We start from the raw sequence: 17,210 nt of genomic DNA, 5'->3' as shown, positions 1-17,210 counted from the left end.
TCATTCATTATTATACCTTAAACAGTCCTGGAACATCAGAACAAAAGCTGATTTATAAATTTATAATTCTAATGAAGTCTGCAAGCAATTTGTTTTCTTAATATCATTGCTTCCGGTTCCATATTTGGCCATATATTAAGATACTGACTATTTATTATATTAATCAAATGATATCCTACTCACTGTTGCGACTGTGATTCTGTTGCACCTTTTCATTTGATGCTTGAGTTGTGGCTAATGTTGTAGACTCAGTTACTGTTAAAAAGTTAAATACTGAATACTTATCACGTTTAACTTTTGGTAATCCAACTATAGTTGAACTAGAAGAAAAAAAAAGATGAATTTTAATTAACATCAGCTTTTAAATAAATTATCCTTAAATAATGTCAATTCTTTTTATTTTATCCTAATAGCCCCTACAAAGATTTGTATTAGTAAAAGTAGTTTAGTATTTTAAAGAACCACTTTTTTTTTTTGCAGGGCAATGGGGGTTAAGTGACTTGCCCAGGGTCACACAGCTAGTAAGTGTCAAGTGTCTGAGGCCGGATCTGAACTCAGGTACTCCTGACTCCAGGGCCGGTGCTCTATCCACTGCGCCACCTAGCTGCCCCCTAAAGAACCACTTTTAATTGAATTTTTAAAATACTTAGTTGTAGGGCACATAAGGAGTATTTTCCAGAAGCAAGATAGCTTGAAAACTTCAAGTTAATCTTATTATTTACTTAAAAGAAAAAACCAAACTGTACATAATAAAAATCTGAAGTTTCATGTACAATCCTCTTTGTCTATTCTATTATATGTATGCAAATGCAAATGTTTGTTAAGTTCAGAATAAAAATTAAAATTAATTTTAAAAGGAGTGTTTCCTAATCATCATAAATGCCTATATGTAAGTATTAAAGACATCACCAGGGAAAGTTACTACAAAGGCATGATGTTTTGATTTAGTAGTACACCTTCTCTTACACTGCTTGTAACTAAATGCAAAGGACTGCATTGTTGTGGAAGGATAAAAGCATGTAAATAATAATCAATTTAAACTGTATAAAGAGCATAAAAGATGATGTTAAAGGATTTATAGATAATAGTGAAAGTTCTTTAATGTCTAAGACTACTAGTAACACATAGTACATTAAAAGGTTTATAAATATTTAAACATAAAGACAGAAGTAATCCTTACTTTGATAATAGGAAAAATCTGTGCTGATGGAAAAATCTGCCTTTAACCTTACTAGTATAGTAACAACTTACTCTGGGTAAGGATCAGGGATGTTAAATCTCTTACAAAGCAGTTTTTCAGGGTGCCACTCAAATTTATCTCTTGTGAGCTTTCCAAACATCTTCATCTTCACAGCAGATAGTTTGTCATCAACATCATTCTGTAAAAATCCAAATGTTTTATTTTCTCTCTACCTTTGTACTGTCGCCCCCACCTGGAACACTCCCCCTTGTCTCCATAGTCTCTTGAAATTCTTGGTTTGCTTCAAAACTCAGCTCATATGCGATCTTCTACATGAAGTCTTTTCTGATACCCCTAACTGCTAGTGCACTCGCTTCTCACAACTGCCTTCTATTAATCTTTTTTTTTGGTGAGGCAATCGGGGTTAAGTGACTTGCCCGGGGTCACACAGCTAGTAAGTGTGTAAAGTGTCTGAGGCCAGATTTGAACTCAAGTCCTCCTGAATCCAGGGCTGGTGCTCTATCCACTGTGCCACCTAGCTGCCCCTGCCTTCTATTAATCTTATATATATTTGTTATATACTTCTAGGTACATGTTGTCTCCCCAAGAGAAGGTAAACTCTGAGAAGGCAGGAAGGAGCTGTTTTATTTTAGTCTTTCTATCCCTTTGGAACCGTTTGACCAATGCATATCAGTAACTCATTTGTAACACAGACAGTTTTCTAGAGTTGCCTAGATCTCATCCCCCTCAGACTGACAATGATAACAAAGAAAATGACAAACGTTGAAGGGGCTGCAAGAAAACTGGCATACTAATTCACTATTGGTAGAATTGTGAATTGGTCCAATCATTCTGAAAAACGATTTGGAACCAAGCCCCAAAAGATGCAAAGTATTTATGTCTTTTGACTCAACTCTACTATTACAAGGCTTTTGCCCCAAAGGATCAAAGAGGAAAGGGGACCCATATGTACAAGATTATCGTAGCTCTTTTCATAGGAACAAAAACTGGAAACCAAAGGGTTGTCCTCCATTTGGAGAATGACCAAATTATGTGAATATAATGAATTAGTATTACACCATAAATACTGACAAAATAGATAGCTTGAAAGGAAAACAGGGAGACTTCTATGAAGTGATGGAGTGAAGGAGGCAGAACTAGAAGAATAATTTATATACAACATTATAAAGAAAAACAACTCTGAAAAACTTTAAAACTCTGATCAATACAATGATTAACCATCAGTCCAGATGACTAAAGTTGAAGCAAGTCACTCACCACCTGCCAGAAAGGTGATGGACGTAAAACATACAAAGAGACAAACATTTGGGGGCATGACCACCATAGGAATTTGTTTTGCTGAACTATGAATGTTTATGATGGTTTTATTTTTTAGGGTGATTTTTGTCATTGGTTTTTGTTCAGTTGGTAGATGGTGGGGAGGATAGTTATAAATATATGTGATAAAAAGACACAAATTTCTTTTTAAGACAACAACTAAAATGAAAGGTGCCCAGGGAACTAAAAGGTTAAGCGATTCGCCTTAAGTCACACAGCTAGTGTGTCAGAGGCAGGACTACAACCCAGGCCTTCCTAACTCCAAGGCTAGCCCTTTATCCACTACACTACATTGCCACATTACTTGTATTATAAGATTTAAATATTTTCCTAAAATTTTTTCAATTAAAAAATGCAATAAGATTATGATGGCAAACCTCTTGGTCTCGAGGAACTTCTATTTGGTCTGTGTCATCTTCTTGTTTGGCATGAGTAAATCTGGAGGACAGTGATGAACTGGAGGGCTTGTACAGCATAGCTGCTCGCACAAATTCATCACGTTCTCGTCCTCGTTCCCATTCAGTCATCCTCGGATCTAAACAACTTTCCAAAGCATCTATTGTGTAGGACAGAGGAAATAATTTTATCATAAAAATAAAAGGCCTTTCACATACACCAAAATAATTACTGCAACATTTTGTAATGACAAAGAACTAGAAATAAAACCAATGCCCACTGAACAGGGAATGGTTAAACAAGTTGTGGTATAAGAATACAATGCAATATTACTGTGCTAGGAGACATAGAAAATATAACAAAAGGAAAAATTTATATAAACTTATGCAAAATGAAATTAAGAAGCAGGAAAGTAATCCGTATACCAATAAATTAAAAAAAAAATAAGGAGTCTTAATGAAAATATTTAGGTCATAAGATGATCATCTAATATTTGAGCTAATTTATTTGTCAATGAAAAATTAAACTATACATTCTTGATTTTTCTAACTAGAAACACAAACTCTTACCACAATATATTTTTAAAAAGAAAAAAAGCTTTATTTTCAGACTAGCCTAAGAAAGTACTTCAAATACAAAAAAAGCTCTAATTTTAGATTAGGCTAGGAAAATTAAAACAATACTGCTTTCTCCCTCACCATGACAACCAGTTAATTCTGCTGTTTTTACTAAGGAAAACATTCATTTAAAATGTCAAAAAGATAGGTCATCACCATTAGTGTTCAGAAATTTTTTTAAAATCTAGAATCCTTAAAAATCCAAATATAGTCATCTGACTTTTCAGTCCATTTGCTTCTTTGATATAGTAAAAACATTTTTATGACAGTTAAATGCATGGCTTTTAAATAAACACAATAGTTAATGCCTTTTGTGCAACAAGTTAGTAAACAAATCTGTAAAACACAGTTTCATCTTTGATTTCTAACATATTTGAAGGTACTCAAAGAGCAAAAACTACCCATATTCACTAGTGGTCTGCACATAATCAATCGCTGGGATACATGCACTTAAAGAACATGAAAACTGAATTTGATATAATTTGAATTTGGATAATTAATCAATATCACTGCTCCATCTCTCTTCCTCTATCAATGCTTCCCAAATCCATGTTTTTTTCCCAAGTCTGTTTCTTTTTAACTGCATTCCAGGTCCTGCTGCCATAAGTCCAGCTCTTAGTTACATTAGGCTTCCACAAGGCTTGAGAGGTCCAAGATGCATATGCCCAAGTTAAACTCAAAGGTAAAGTGGACTCAGCACCACTGGACTAAAAGAACAAGACTTTTCTATTTAATCATATAAAAATTCACCCCCCAGTGGCCTAGAATGAATAAAAAAGGTACAATAAAATAAGATTCCCAGATTACCTTTCTGCCCTTGTTTAATATTGACTAAGTACTTCTCGTATCTTTTTTGTTTTTCTGGATCTTTTGCAAAAGGTCTGAAATGACTGGATCTTCCTGAAGTTACATCCCCACTCAATACCATCTGCTGTGTGTATGGAGCATCATCTGGAGAATCTGGCTGAAATCTACTATTCCAAGCTTTTGGTACCAAAGCCTTTGCCTTTATTTCAGCTGCTTTAATTTCAGTTTCCCGTTTCATTTCATTTATTCTTTCTTTATCTTTCTGTGATAAAAACTCTAAAATAGATGTTGTTGAACCTAAAGAAAAACAGTAAGAGTTGAGAAGTATCAAGTATAATTATATTTGTACTTTTCTAAGCTTTATTGTGCATTTTTAATACCTGAATAATAATACATTTTATATTTAAATTCAAATTTTTAAAAGAGGTTAAAGCCTTTTATGCATATTATCTAATTTTCTCTCATACTATCCCTGTGAATAAGACACAAGTCAAGTGCTAACATTTAAATTTTAGAGATGGCAAACAACTACAGTTAATTCAATTTTCATTAAACAAGTTAATAACAGAAAATGAAACCTTTGGGTCATTGTATACCTAGTCAATGATATCTCATACTTGGCTGGCCAGTACTTCAATATGCCCCCATGACACATGCCACAACTCACCAGCCTGGATCAATGACAAAACCTACATCGCAGGCACAAGACAACATTCCAAAACAGATCTTTGTATCATAATCCATACAGTATTCCCCAACACCAAATCAGTAATACCATAAAACCAGCTTCTGGACTACCCTTCTAAATGGTAGAGAAGAACAACAATGACTTTTCAATCTTAGAAATGTGGTTTTCAATCTAAACAAATGTAGTAAGGAAAAATGATATTATCACCTTTCTCAATTACTAGTAATTTTTATTTTTATTTTTTTATTTTTTTTAGTGAGGCAATTGGGGTTAAGTGACTTGCCCAGGGTCACACAGCTAGTAAGTGTTAAGTGTCTGAGGCCGGATTTGAACCCAGGTACTCCTGACTCCAGGGCCGGTGTTCTATCCACTGCACCACCTAGCTGCCCCACTAGTAATTTTTAGATAATTAAGAATTGTCCTGAAAAATTTGCTTATAAGTAGTATAAATCTGAGCAAAAAAATGGATAGTGGTAAAGTCAACAATTATCAGTAAATAAAGGAATATAAATATATAATCTTTATATATTTGGTATGCAGTTCTGATATGTGACAACAATGCCATTCAAAGAAAATCATTTTAACATATTAGAAATACAAATTATGTCTAAATATTCAATGGATAAAAAAAAGAACCTACTTAGTTATATGATGTTCACTGAAATGGTTTTGCTTTACATACCTTGAATAGGAGTTTCTCCAAGCATTTCTCCTCTCTTAGATGCATTTAATTGATACCTGCTTTGTTTTGACATGTCACTTAATATTTTGCCAGTTGATTCTGATAGTGCTTGACATAAATAAGAATTTTCTGAGGTTGCAGTTACCACAGGTTTGAAATAATGGACTGGTCTGTAATCCTTTGGCAATTCAGGTGGTGGGTAAATCTTTTAAAATAAACAGAAAATACATGTTGTGAAAAAAAAACACCCACTTCATATCATAGCTTTCATGCCAGTAAACATAAATATGAACATATTACATTTAACTTAAAACTTATCATGAATCACAAATCTACAGATTAACATTAGTTACAAGAACTATGCTTATAAAAATGAAAGTATTTGTCAAAAGAACCATAGACAAATTATCTATTCCTAACCCTTCAGTTTTTATTACTTCCTAGTCTTCACTAAATAGATTGCTGGAATGCATGTTCCATACAAAATGTACTAGCTTGTATGGGTTACATCAATCCTGGGATTCCTGCAAAGCTGTCTCACTGAAAACTACAATTATTTAAAAGAACTCAGTTAAATAATCCATAGAATAAAAATAATAATAATCCATAGAAGCAACTGTGGTACAGCAAATAGAACTCTGAGTCTGAAGTTAGGAAAACCTGAGTTCAAATTTGGTCTCAGACACATATTAGCTGTGTGACCCTGGGCAAATCATTTCACCACTGTTTGCCCCTGTTTCCTCAACTGTAAAATGGGGTTAATAATAGCACCTACCTCCCACAGTTGTTGCGAGGATCAAATGAGATAATATTTGTAAAAGCTCTTAGCACAGTGCCTGGCACGGAGTAGGTACTATATAAATGCTTATTCCCTTCCCCTGGTAGAAAAATAAAGTGTAGGAAAAATGCATATTATCTAGGTTATTGAACAGAGCTAGACAGACAACACACTGAATTAGACCACCACAACAGAGAGAGATCCTGTAGTCCTTGAGGACTTGCTCTTGGATCTTTTTCTGAAATGCAGCAGGGTAGGAGAGACTTTCTCCTTCCCTACTACCTGCCTTCTTCACCCCAAAGAAACAGTAACAGTACCACAGAAACACACACCAATGGGAGAGATGCTTATATTCAGACTGAAAGGGGAATTCAAGGACATGTTTCTGATCTCCAACCACCTAGGCAGAGCGGTTGGTATTTTGAATGTCCTAAGCAACGTGATCTCAGCATCCAGCCTTCAAGCTGAGAAAGGAGATTTCCTGGGCAGCACCAGGTTTGTTTTGCTTTATGGGTAACCCCAAGTTCAATATTTTCTGAGCTTAAGAGTTAGGGAGTGGGGATAGCTAGGTGGTGCAATGGATAAAGCACCAGCCCTAGATTCAGGAGGACCTGAGCTCAAATCCAGCCTCAGACAGTTGATACTTACTAGCTGTGCGACCCTGAGCAAGTCATTTAACCCTCATTGCCCCGCCCCCCCAAAAGGTAGGGAGAACTGGAAAAAAAAAAGTTAGGGAGCTAGACTTTCTAGAGAGACTTCCTGATATAATATGATCTTTGGAGAAAGAAGAAGACAATCCGCATGACTCCTGCCCAATGTTCGACTTGGAGAGCAAAACCAGTTACTTGAACAAGGAAAAATCAATCAAAAGGAGCTGCTCAGCAAGTTTCAATGCATGTTTATCTTTTGGAGAGAATCTCAACAACAGGACTAGGAGTCTTGATGAGATTCTATACGACCCTGTAAGAAAGAATGACTCCCTGGAATGACACAGGATTGCCCTAACAGCAACTCCAAGTTCAGTTCCCTTTTAGGGTTAAAGGATGTTAGGAGTAGATGAAGTTGATGGGTTCTTTCAGTGTTTTACAATTCTCATTTGTTTAAAGGCTCTAGTAAGATCTTAGCATCAATGGGGTGAAATAAAAGCTACCTCATAACCAATAACCATAGTGTACAATGAGTGGCTATAAGACTTGGGGACTGGGCAGCTAGATGGCACAGTGGTTAAAGCGCTGGCCCTGGATTTAGGAGTACCTGAGTTCAAATCTGGCCTCAGACACTTGACACTTCCTAGCTGTGTGACCCTGGGCAAGTCACTTAACCCCCATTGCCCCGCAAAAAAAAAAAAAAAGACTTGGGGACCCTGTTTAGGATATGCTATAAACACAAACTATGCTGTTGTCATCATTGTCACCACCACCATCATCAACAAAATAACAACTAGCATTTATATAGTATTTTAATGTTTCTAAGAACCTTACAAATGTTACCTCATTTGATTCTCACAACAGTCCTGTAGGATAGACATTATTATTATCCCCATTTTATAGATCAGGAAACTAAGGCCAAGAAAGGTGCCTTGCCCACACCACTGGGCAGTATCTTGGGCAGGATTTTAATTCAGTTCTTCAAAACTCCAAATCCAGCATTGCATCTATGATGCCACTGAGCTGCCCCTACCTAAATTTTGTTTAGAGGCTTTCCTAGAGTAATACAAGATAGGAACAACAAGACAAAAGAAGAGAAATTGAGTCTCTGGAATCAATCTCCTAGGTCCATGTGAATCTAAAGTCTTTGGGAAGCCCTGAGCCACAAATTACATGTTGTATATGTTATTTCTTCAAATAGGAGCTGAGCTCCTTGAGGCCAGGGACTGTTTTGCTGTTGACTGAATACCTTCCTGGATAAGTCCAACAGAGTGACTGTAAGCTGGGCTCAGAAATATAGGGGAAGAGGCCAAGCTGGACTGCACTGGAGAAACTGTGAAGTGCTCTCAATATTTCTAAGCTTCTTACTACTTTGAAAGCCAAATTTTTAAACACCAGTATTTTCCCTGTGATGATCCATGGCTACAAATTTGGGCACATCATGATTTAAGAAGGATCAAAATTGTAAATAGTCCAAAAAAACAATGGCAAGACACAAAGTGGTTGTGAATAGATTATGGCATATTACCAATGATGACTTGCTTGCAAGAAGTGACATGGAAGACATATTGGATCAGATAAAGAAGTGAGCCAGTCAAATAACAAGAATGAGAGACAGCAGATAGTTTACAGACAACTATAGATAGACAGCTATCTTGTTATCTTCAATATGTTTCCCCTTGTTCCACCACCCCACCCCCAACCAAGAGGCCTGGACATTGAGGAGATACTATATGGAGTATTTAGGATACTGACAAAAAAATGTATAGTATGAAAAGTGATGGTTGGATTGTAACCTGTATTAGTGGAAGAAGAACCTTTAAAGCAATAACATCAGTGAGTTCAGATTATATGCAGAATTGTCCCATTTGTAAACTGGCTCATAAGGTTCCATGTGTAAGAATAGATTTAAGGTTTTTTTAAAAATTCAAATAAGATTAGTTTACTATGTTTAACAAACGTTGACTTTTATTTACTTTCTTCTTAAACTTAAAACGTAGCTCCTTAAAAAATCTCAGTTATACTGATCCAACCATTCTGGAGAGCAATTTGGAATTCTGCCCAAAGGGCTATAAAGCTGTGCATACCCTTTGACCCAGCAATACCACTTTTGAGTCTTTTTCCCAAAGAGATCATGGAAAAGGGAAAAGGACCCACATGTGCAAAAATATTTATAGCTGCTCTTTTTGTGGTGGCAAGAAATTGGAAGTTGAGGGGATGGCCATCAATTGGGGAATGGCTGGACAAGTTGTGGTATATGAATGTAATGGAATGCTATTATGCTGTAAGAAACGATGAGTAGGAGTTCAGAGAAACCTGGAGGGTCTTGCATGGGCTGATGATGAGTGAGATGAGCAGAACCAGGAGAACATTGTACACAGTATCATCAACATTGTGTGTTGATCAACTGTGACAGACTAGATTCTTCTCACCAGTCCAATGGTACAAGAAAGTTCCAAAGGACTCATGATGGAAAAGGCTCTCCAAATCCAGAAAAGAAAAAAGAAACTGTGGAATATGGACGCTGATTGGACCATACTATCTCTTTTGTTTTTGGTGCTGTTGTTTTTCTTTTTTGAGGTTTTTTCCTTCTTGCTCTGATTCTTCTTGTATAACATGACTAATGCAGAAATATGTTTAATGTTATATATCAGATTACCTGCTGTCCAGGGAAGAGGGGCAGGGAGGGGAGGGAGGGAGAAAAAAATTTGAAATTGGAAATCTTATCTAAACAAAGGTCAAAAACTTAAATAAATAATTTTTTTAAAAAATCTCAATTATATATTTGGGCTATAGTTAGGTTAGCCTCATCTGCTATTCTACAGATGACTTGCCTATTCGGACCATTACATATATCAAGGCTAAAATAACCAAATGCAAATTTTAATTTTTGTTCTGATCTTACTACAATTTTAAATCTTAATGTTATGCTTTATTTTTGCATGTGAAGTATTTCCATATAAATAGTTGAATTTATCTCCCTATTTCAAAATACAAAACTGAAATTCAGATATTTGTGAAATTGAGAATTCTCAAAACTATAGGCATTAGTGCATTAATAAAGGTACAACAAATTAAATGAAATGATTAATTTGAAAAAAATTTAAAAGAACAATAATTTTTAAATATTAATTGTTCTACTTTGCCTGAAGATATACATAATTGTAAAGAGTCTGTATTTGCCCTACTTATCTTCCCACAAGATTTTAAACTACTTAGAAGTTAAACCATGTAAAATCTAAACTTTAAAAACTATATAACCTACTTAGGTAGTTAATCTAAGGATAGTATTATTATTATCAATTGATAATTTGCTTTCTCTGGCCCCTCTCTAGATACAAGTTCTTAGTAAGTAAAAATAAATGAATGAATGAATGAATGAAGAAAGAGGTGTGTGCTTTTTGAACTGTAAGCAGGGAGGGTAAAGAAGAGACCTGAAGCTGACCTTGAGAGATACGGAGGCCCTGCTATGGGCTATGATCATTTATCAGTAATGTTATAAAGGGGATTTGATACATGCTTCAAGTAGGGGGTTGAACTAGATGATCCCTGAGGGCTATTCCAATTCTAGTTATATTCATAATTCCTTTGTTCTAGTAACCAGAGATAACAAATCCATTGAACTGTTAAAATAAAGTCAATCACTTTAACCCTTCTTCACCTACCTTCTGTCCAATTCTGTTCATCAGAAAAATTTAACTAAACTCACAAACCACTCATCACAAAGGGATAGCATTTCCTCTATATGATTTAAATTATTTTCATATTTTCTCTTTCATTACAAAGAAACAAACAAAAAAAACAACTAAGAGAACAGTCTTGTTCAGAATTGTCCAGGAAGTGAACCAGAATTCCTTTTCTTTAGACTCCTTCCTTCATGGCTAGAAGGATGATGGGAATCTCTGGGTTTGAACATTGCCCTTTTCACTTCCTTCTAATTATAACTATGGACAAGTCCCTTCACTTCTCTGAAACTCACTTTCTTTATCTGTAAAACGAAGATAATACCTATAATATGAACCTCATTGGGTTGTGAGGCTCAAATAAGATGTCAGTATTTATTATTATGTTGCCCCTAAAATTAAATCAAAATGAGGCTGTAGTTTATTTCTAAAATATCTCTCTTTGGACAAGAGGCATCATCAAGACAAAGTAGAGAGCAGGTCTTGGGCTCTTGTCCTGCCTCTGGCAACTACTTGCTCTGTCACCCTGGGGAAGATGAGGCAACTCCCTAAGACTATAAATTAGTCACTTGGAGTTACTCATATTGATTTAATCACAGAACCTGTCCCCATCCCATTTCTTTCAATAGAAAGAGTTACCAAATTAAGTAACATTTCAAAACACTTAGGGTTTCTATTAAAAGACAGGTAATTAGTTCTTTCAATTATGAAGAATGTTTGTGGTTTATTGACTGACTTTGAAATACAGGATATAATTTCACTAAATGATGACTCATTGATTTACTATAAACTTAAGTTTGAATTTACTATTTTCTGAAAATGTGAGGGGATTTGAGGATTTTTCCAACTTTTTTTTCAACAATCTTCCCCTACACAGTCTAAATCAGGGGTCTGAGAACTAAAACTGGTGTTAACATTTTTCAACAGTTTTACTGTATTTAAAGTAAAAAATGTTTTACTGTATTTTTAAATGTAAAAACCATTCTTAGCTCACTCAGGATTGCAAAAAGAGGCAGCCTTACAAAAAGAAGCAACAAGCCTTTGCCTGTGAGCTACAGTTTGCCAACTTTTGATCTACATTATAACAGAACAAATTTTAAAAGCAAAACTAATAAGGAAAAAAATTTTTGCTTACTTCCTTAGAAGATAATGGTTTAGATGCCAGGGAAAACCCATCCAAAATTTTGCCAACATACTGGATATCTTTTTCCAATCCTGCAAAGTGAACGCATTAATTTTAGAGACAAACTATACTGTTTACAATAGTATGGCTTTTGTTCAGACTATGCATCATTTAAAAACAAGACAAAGATTTGCATAATAATGAAAGTTACAAAAGAAGTAGAGCATAAATCCATCCCTCACACCTTTGTTGACTTAGTACCTGCGTGGCACAACGCTACACCACCCTAATTTAAGTACACTATTCAGGACATAGGTCTATGTTTCTACATAGTTGAAAGGTCAGTCAAAACAATGACGTGTTAAAACATCTGGTTCATAAAGTATTAGGTTCCTAAGTAAGTAAGCACCTAAAAATATGCCCCTGAATAAGAAAGCTCTACAATCAAGAGCATGAGTTGACTTTAAAAAAAAAAAAAGAGTAATTATCACTTTGAAACAGTCAATACTAAAAAGTGGTTTAAAAAAAAAACAAACGGGGGCAGCTAGGTGGCGCAGTGAGCACCGGCCCTGGAGTCAGAAGTACCTGAGTTCAAATCTGACCTCAGACACTTAACACTTACTAGCTGTGTGACCCTGGGCAAGTCACTTAACCCCAACTGCCTCACTTAAAAAAAAAAAAAAAAAAGATATATCACAAGATGATTAGAGATGACCCCAAATGTTTTAAGGCAATTGGGGTCAAGTGACTTGCCCAGGGTCACACAGCTAGTGTCTGAGATCACCTTTGAAGTCAGGTCCTCCCAATTTCAGGACCAGTGCTCTATCCACAGCACCACATAGCTGCTCCACTTGCCTCAGGCCCTGGCCCCTCTCCTGTTTTTTTCTTTCCAGTCTTAGTTCTTCCAGTCTCACGTTGGATGCTTTACTTCCAGCTCCTCACCCTTTACTACCTATAATCCCAATCCTGAAATTTGGTTCCCAAACTTTTTTATTTATGATTAATAAAATTACCATCTTCCTTATCTTAATACTAAATATCTATATCAAAGTTGTTATCTTTTTTTTTTTCCTCTCTTTTTTTTTTTTTTTTGCGGGGCAATGGGGGGTTAAGTGACTTGCCCAGGGTCACACAGCTAGTGTCAAGTGTCCGAAGCCAGATTTGAACTCAGGTACTCCTGAATCCAAGGCCGGTGCTTTATCCACTGTGCTATCTAGCCGCCCCCTTAAAGTTGTTATCTCTTAACAATTACCTTTCCTGCTTTTATACTGCTTGGGTGCTGTCCAACCATAGAGTCCATCCCCAGGTTCCTCATCCTTCAAAATGGTATCATACTTAGATAATGTTTCTGTTGCATAGATATCATCATCTTCTTCTTCCAAAGCACCTACACCAAAAGCCTTAAAAGCAAAAAGATTTAAAGTCAAATGAATAGAAGTATGAGACACATCTACCCTGAAAGACGAAATGTAATTTTAAATATTTCATTACAGATACTTTACTACCACTTTTTTTTTACCAAGTAAGGGACTTAAATACTTTGGGGACATAAACAGGAGCCAGTGAATCATTTTTACACACACACACACACACACACACTCTCTCTCCAATGTAGCAAGCTATGGACCAGTTGTCAAAGGCAAAGAAGAAATAGGTGATACACAACCTATAGAGCTAGAAAGCTAGAACTCTTGATTCAGAGCTTGAAAGACACACCCTACTTAGTATCAGAAAACTGATGTAATAATGCAAGGTTAGGTAGAGCACAGTTAAGAGATGAAGAACCAAAAAGGTTTAAATGAAAGACATTTTTCCTGTCCTTCATAAGGTCAGTCTTAACGGAAAGAAACAGAACCCCACACTACTTGTGACCCTTCCACATCATTAGGTAATGGATCACAACCCTTATCCCAGCCACACCTAACACTAGGGAATGGTTCGGGTGTTGTAAAGGATGAAGCTGTTACTGACCTTGTGGCACAAATTCATTACCACCACTTTGGTATCCCCTATGGCCAGGACCTGGGATAGCTTATAGCATAGCTTAATACACAAAACTTCCATATGACAAAAGGGAACATCAGTACAGACACACAGAGAAACATACCCGGGAACCACACACCCCTGCAGCTGTACTGCTGTGCTGTAAAAAAAAGTCTCTTTGCAAATGATAGGTGGCGCAGTGGATAGAGCACCGGCCCTGGAGTCAGGAGTACCTGAGTTCAAATCTGGCCTCAGACACTTGACACTTACTAGCTGTGTGACCCTGGGCAAGTCACTTAACCCTAATTGCCTCACTTTAAAAAAAATAAAAATAAATTTTAATTTTAATTAATTTTAATTAAAATTAATTTAATTTAATTTAATTTAAAAAAAAATAAAAATAAAAATATTTTTTTAAAAGTCTCTTTGTACCTTATCCTCAATCCGTTTCAACGACCATAAGTTCAGCAGCCCCAACATAATAAGCCAGCCTAGAACATAAGCCCTACTTTTCCTTGCCAGACATGGTATTTGCTGGCTGTAGGCAGCACTAACATGAAAGAAATCTCATGTCTTCTATCAGGACTCCTGGTGGCCACTGTTGCCTTACTTGTTCCACCACAGTGCAACTATTCTATACCTTCCTAGTTGTAATAACACACAGATTACAGAAAAATACCCACCTAGCTAATGGTTACATAGTGAGGAGATTGGGGGTGAAGGCATAAAAGAATAATCAAGAGATAATAAACATATCATTTAATAATTGTCTATTATCTAAAGACATAAAAAGTATATAGGCTGCTTTAAGGGGCAGCTAGGTGGCGCAGTGGATAAACCACCGGGCTTGGATTCAGGAGGACCTGAGTTCAAATTTGACTTCACTAGCAGTGTGACTCTGGGCAAGTCACTTAACCCCAACTGTCCCACCAAAAAAAAAAAGTGTATAGGCTGCTTTTAAAATATGTTAAAATCTCTGACCAGGGTTGAGAAAACTTGTGACTGGCAATGGAAGATTACCCTGCCATTCCCCAGTTGATAAATGATCAAAAAATATGAAGAGTTTTCAGATGAAATAATCAAAGGTGTCTATAGCCAAATGAGGAAATGCTCTAACTCACTAATGATTAGAATGATTAGAAAGATGCAAGTCAAAAGAATTCTGGGGTACTACCTCATATCTACTAGATTGGATAATAGGAGAGCAGAGGAAAATGACAAATGCTGTAGGAGATATGAGGAAAATGAGACATTGATGCACTGTTAGTGGAGTTTTAAACTGATTCAAACATTCCATAGAGCAATTTGGAACTATGGCCAAAGGACTATAAAACATGCATACTCTTTGACCTAGTAATACCATTACTATGTCAGTATGCAAAAAGAGATAAAAAACAAAAAGTTAAAGAACTTATACATGCAACAAATATTTATGGCAGCCCTTTGATGGTGCAAAGAATTAGAAAGTGAGGAGATAACCATCAATTGGGGAATGGCTGAACAAATTGTGGGATGAAATTGTGATGGAACATAATTGTGCTGTAAGAAATGATGAGCAGGATGCTTTCAGAAAAACCTGGAAACTTACGTGAGCTGATGCAAAGAATGGCAGAATACCTTTATTTATTTTTTTTTTTAAGTGAGGCAATTGGGGTTAAGTGACTTGCCCAGGGTCACACAGCTAGTAAGTGCTAAGTCTAAGGCCGGATTTGAACTCAGGGACTCCTGACTCCAGGGCCGGTGCTCTATCTACTGCACTACCTAGCTGCCCCCGCAGATTACCTTTAAAGGGAATAATTTTTGTCCTCTTCCCTTTAGTATATGAGAAGTGAGCCAGTATACTGTCTGTCTTTCATTTTATAAATGAGGAAGCTGAAGTAAGCAATAAATTGGGTCCAAATTTGTTTTGAGAATGGAGTTGTTCTATTATCATGGACAAGTCTATCTAAGTAAGGTATTTTATAAATCTTACTTATATATGTCTCCATGTCAGAAAACATGAGAATGAGGTCAACTGTTTCGAATTTTTTTTGAAGGTAAAATTAGATTTCTCAACAAAAGTAATTATAATGAAACAATCATCTCCAGTAAACACATATATGTTAAGTACATTAAGGAAAGTATATCATTTGCAATAACTCAATATTTATAAACTAGTAATGTTTTAACCTGTCCTGAAATTCCAAGTTTTCTTCCTTTATTTGGTCTAATGCTTCCAAGAAGATTGCTGGTCCCCTCAGATACATCACTGAAAAGATTAAAGTGTTCCTCCGAAATTCCAAATAATGCTTTCTGTGGATCTAGGCCCTTATAGGCAAGTCCATGAACATTGTCTTTAGGAGTGAAATCCACTGGAGTTACATCTTTGGGTGCAAAGGTCACATTATCTGGCAAATAGTCATCATCATCATCCTGCAAAAAATATTTAAAGAAATAAGGTGAATCAATATATGGTAAACCTAAGATTATATATATATATATATATATGTATAAAAATTAATTCTAAAAATTATAAGTGCTTGCTAAAAAAAAACAAAAAACCACCAAAAACAAAACAAAACAAAAACAAATAAAAAACCAGGGGCAGCTAGGTGGCACAGTGGATAAAGCACTGGCCCTGGATTCAGGAGGACCCGAATTCAAATATTGCCTCAGACACTTGATACTTACTAGCTGTGTAACCCTGGGCAAGTCACTTAACCCTCATTGCCCCACCAAAAAAAAAAAATTATAAGTGCTTTATTAAATTACTACATTGGATATATAACAACTGACTAAATAGTCATGCTTCAAACAGTAAAAACTAAATATACACTATGTTACAGAGTACTATGAATATAAAACTATTATTATTATTGATAACCTAACTCACTCTAAATCTTATCTTATTTTTTTTTTTTTTTTTTTAGGCAATGGGGGTTAAGTGACTTGCCCATGGTCACACAGCTAGTAAGTGTCAAGTGTCTGAGGCCGGATTTGAACTCAGGTACTCCTGAATCCAGGGCCGGTGCTTTAACCACTGCGCCATCTAGCTGCCCCCCTAAATCTTATCTTATTAATGAAGATACCAACACATACATATCACTTAAAGATTCACAAAATATTTTCCTAATAGTCCTATGAGGCAAATAATACAAGCATTAAAGATGAGGACATTGAGACTCAAAGGGGTTAAATAATCTGTCCCCAATCACGATCACGCGGTCAGTGTGGAACCAAGATTTAAACCTGGGTTTCTCAAAGGCTCCATCTCTAACGCATCTCTACTTGACCATGATGCCTCCATGA

The 17,210-nt window shown here is 35.9% G+C and overlaps 1 protein-coding gene across 1 annotated transcript in view; it reads right to left on the bottom strand.

Annotated features, from left to right (window-relative positions):
* GPATCH1 (G-patch domain containing 1) overlaps nucleotides 1–17,210 on the bottom strand; it is a 51,357-nt gene that overhangs the window by 13,769 nt on the left and 20,378 nt on the right. The window contains exons 7-14 of the mRNA XM_043985349.1: nucleotides 16,092–16,334; nucleotides 13,192–13,339; nucleotides 11,952–12,031; nucleotides 5,709–5,913; nucleotides 4,339–4,635; nucleotides 2,896–3,074; nucleotides 1,252–1,379; nucleotides 184–320 (exon numbers count right to left, since the gene is read on the bottom strand). Coding sequence (XP_043841284.1) covers nucleotides 184–320; nucleotides 1,252–1,379; nucleotides 2,896–3,074; nucleotides 4,339–4,635; nucleotides 5,709–5,913; nucleotides 11,952–12,031; nucleotides 13,192–13,339; nucleotides 16,092–16,334 — 1,417 coding nt within the window. The remainder of the gene's footprint in view (nucleotides 1–183; nucleotides 321–1,251; nucleotides 1,380–2,895; nucleotides 3,075–4,338; nucleotides 4,636–5,708; nucleotides 5,914–11,951; nucleotides 12,032–13,191; nucleotides 13,340–16,091; nucleotides 16,335–17,210) is intronic.

The sequence above is a fragment of the Dromiciops gliroides genome, chromosome 2, assembly GCF_019393635.1.
Source record: "Dromiciops gliroides isolate mDroGli1 chromosome 2, mDroGli1.pri, whole genome shotgun sequence".
In the NCBI taxonomy this organism is placed as follows: Eukaryota; Metazoa; Chordata; class Mammalia; order Microbiotheria; family Microbiotheriidae; genus Dromiciops; species Dromiciops gliroides.
This window is presented reverse-complemented; position numbering and strand designations above follow the sequence as displayed.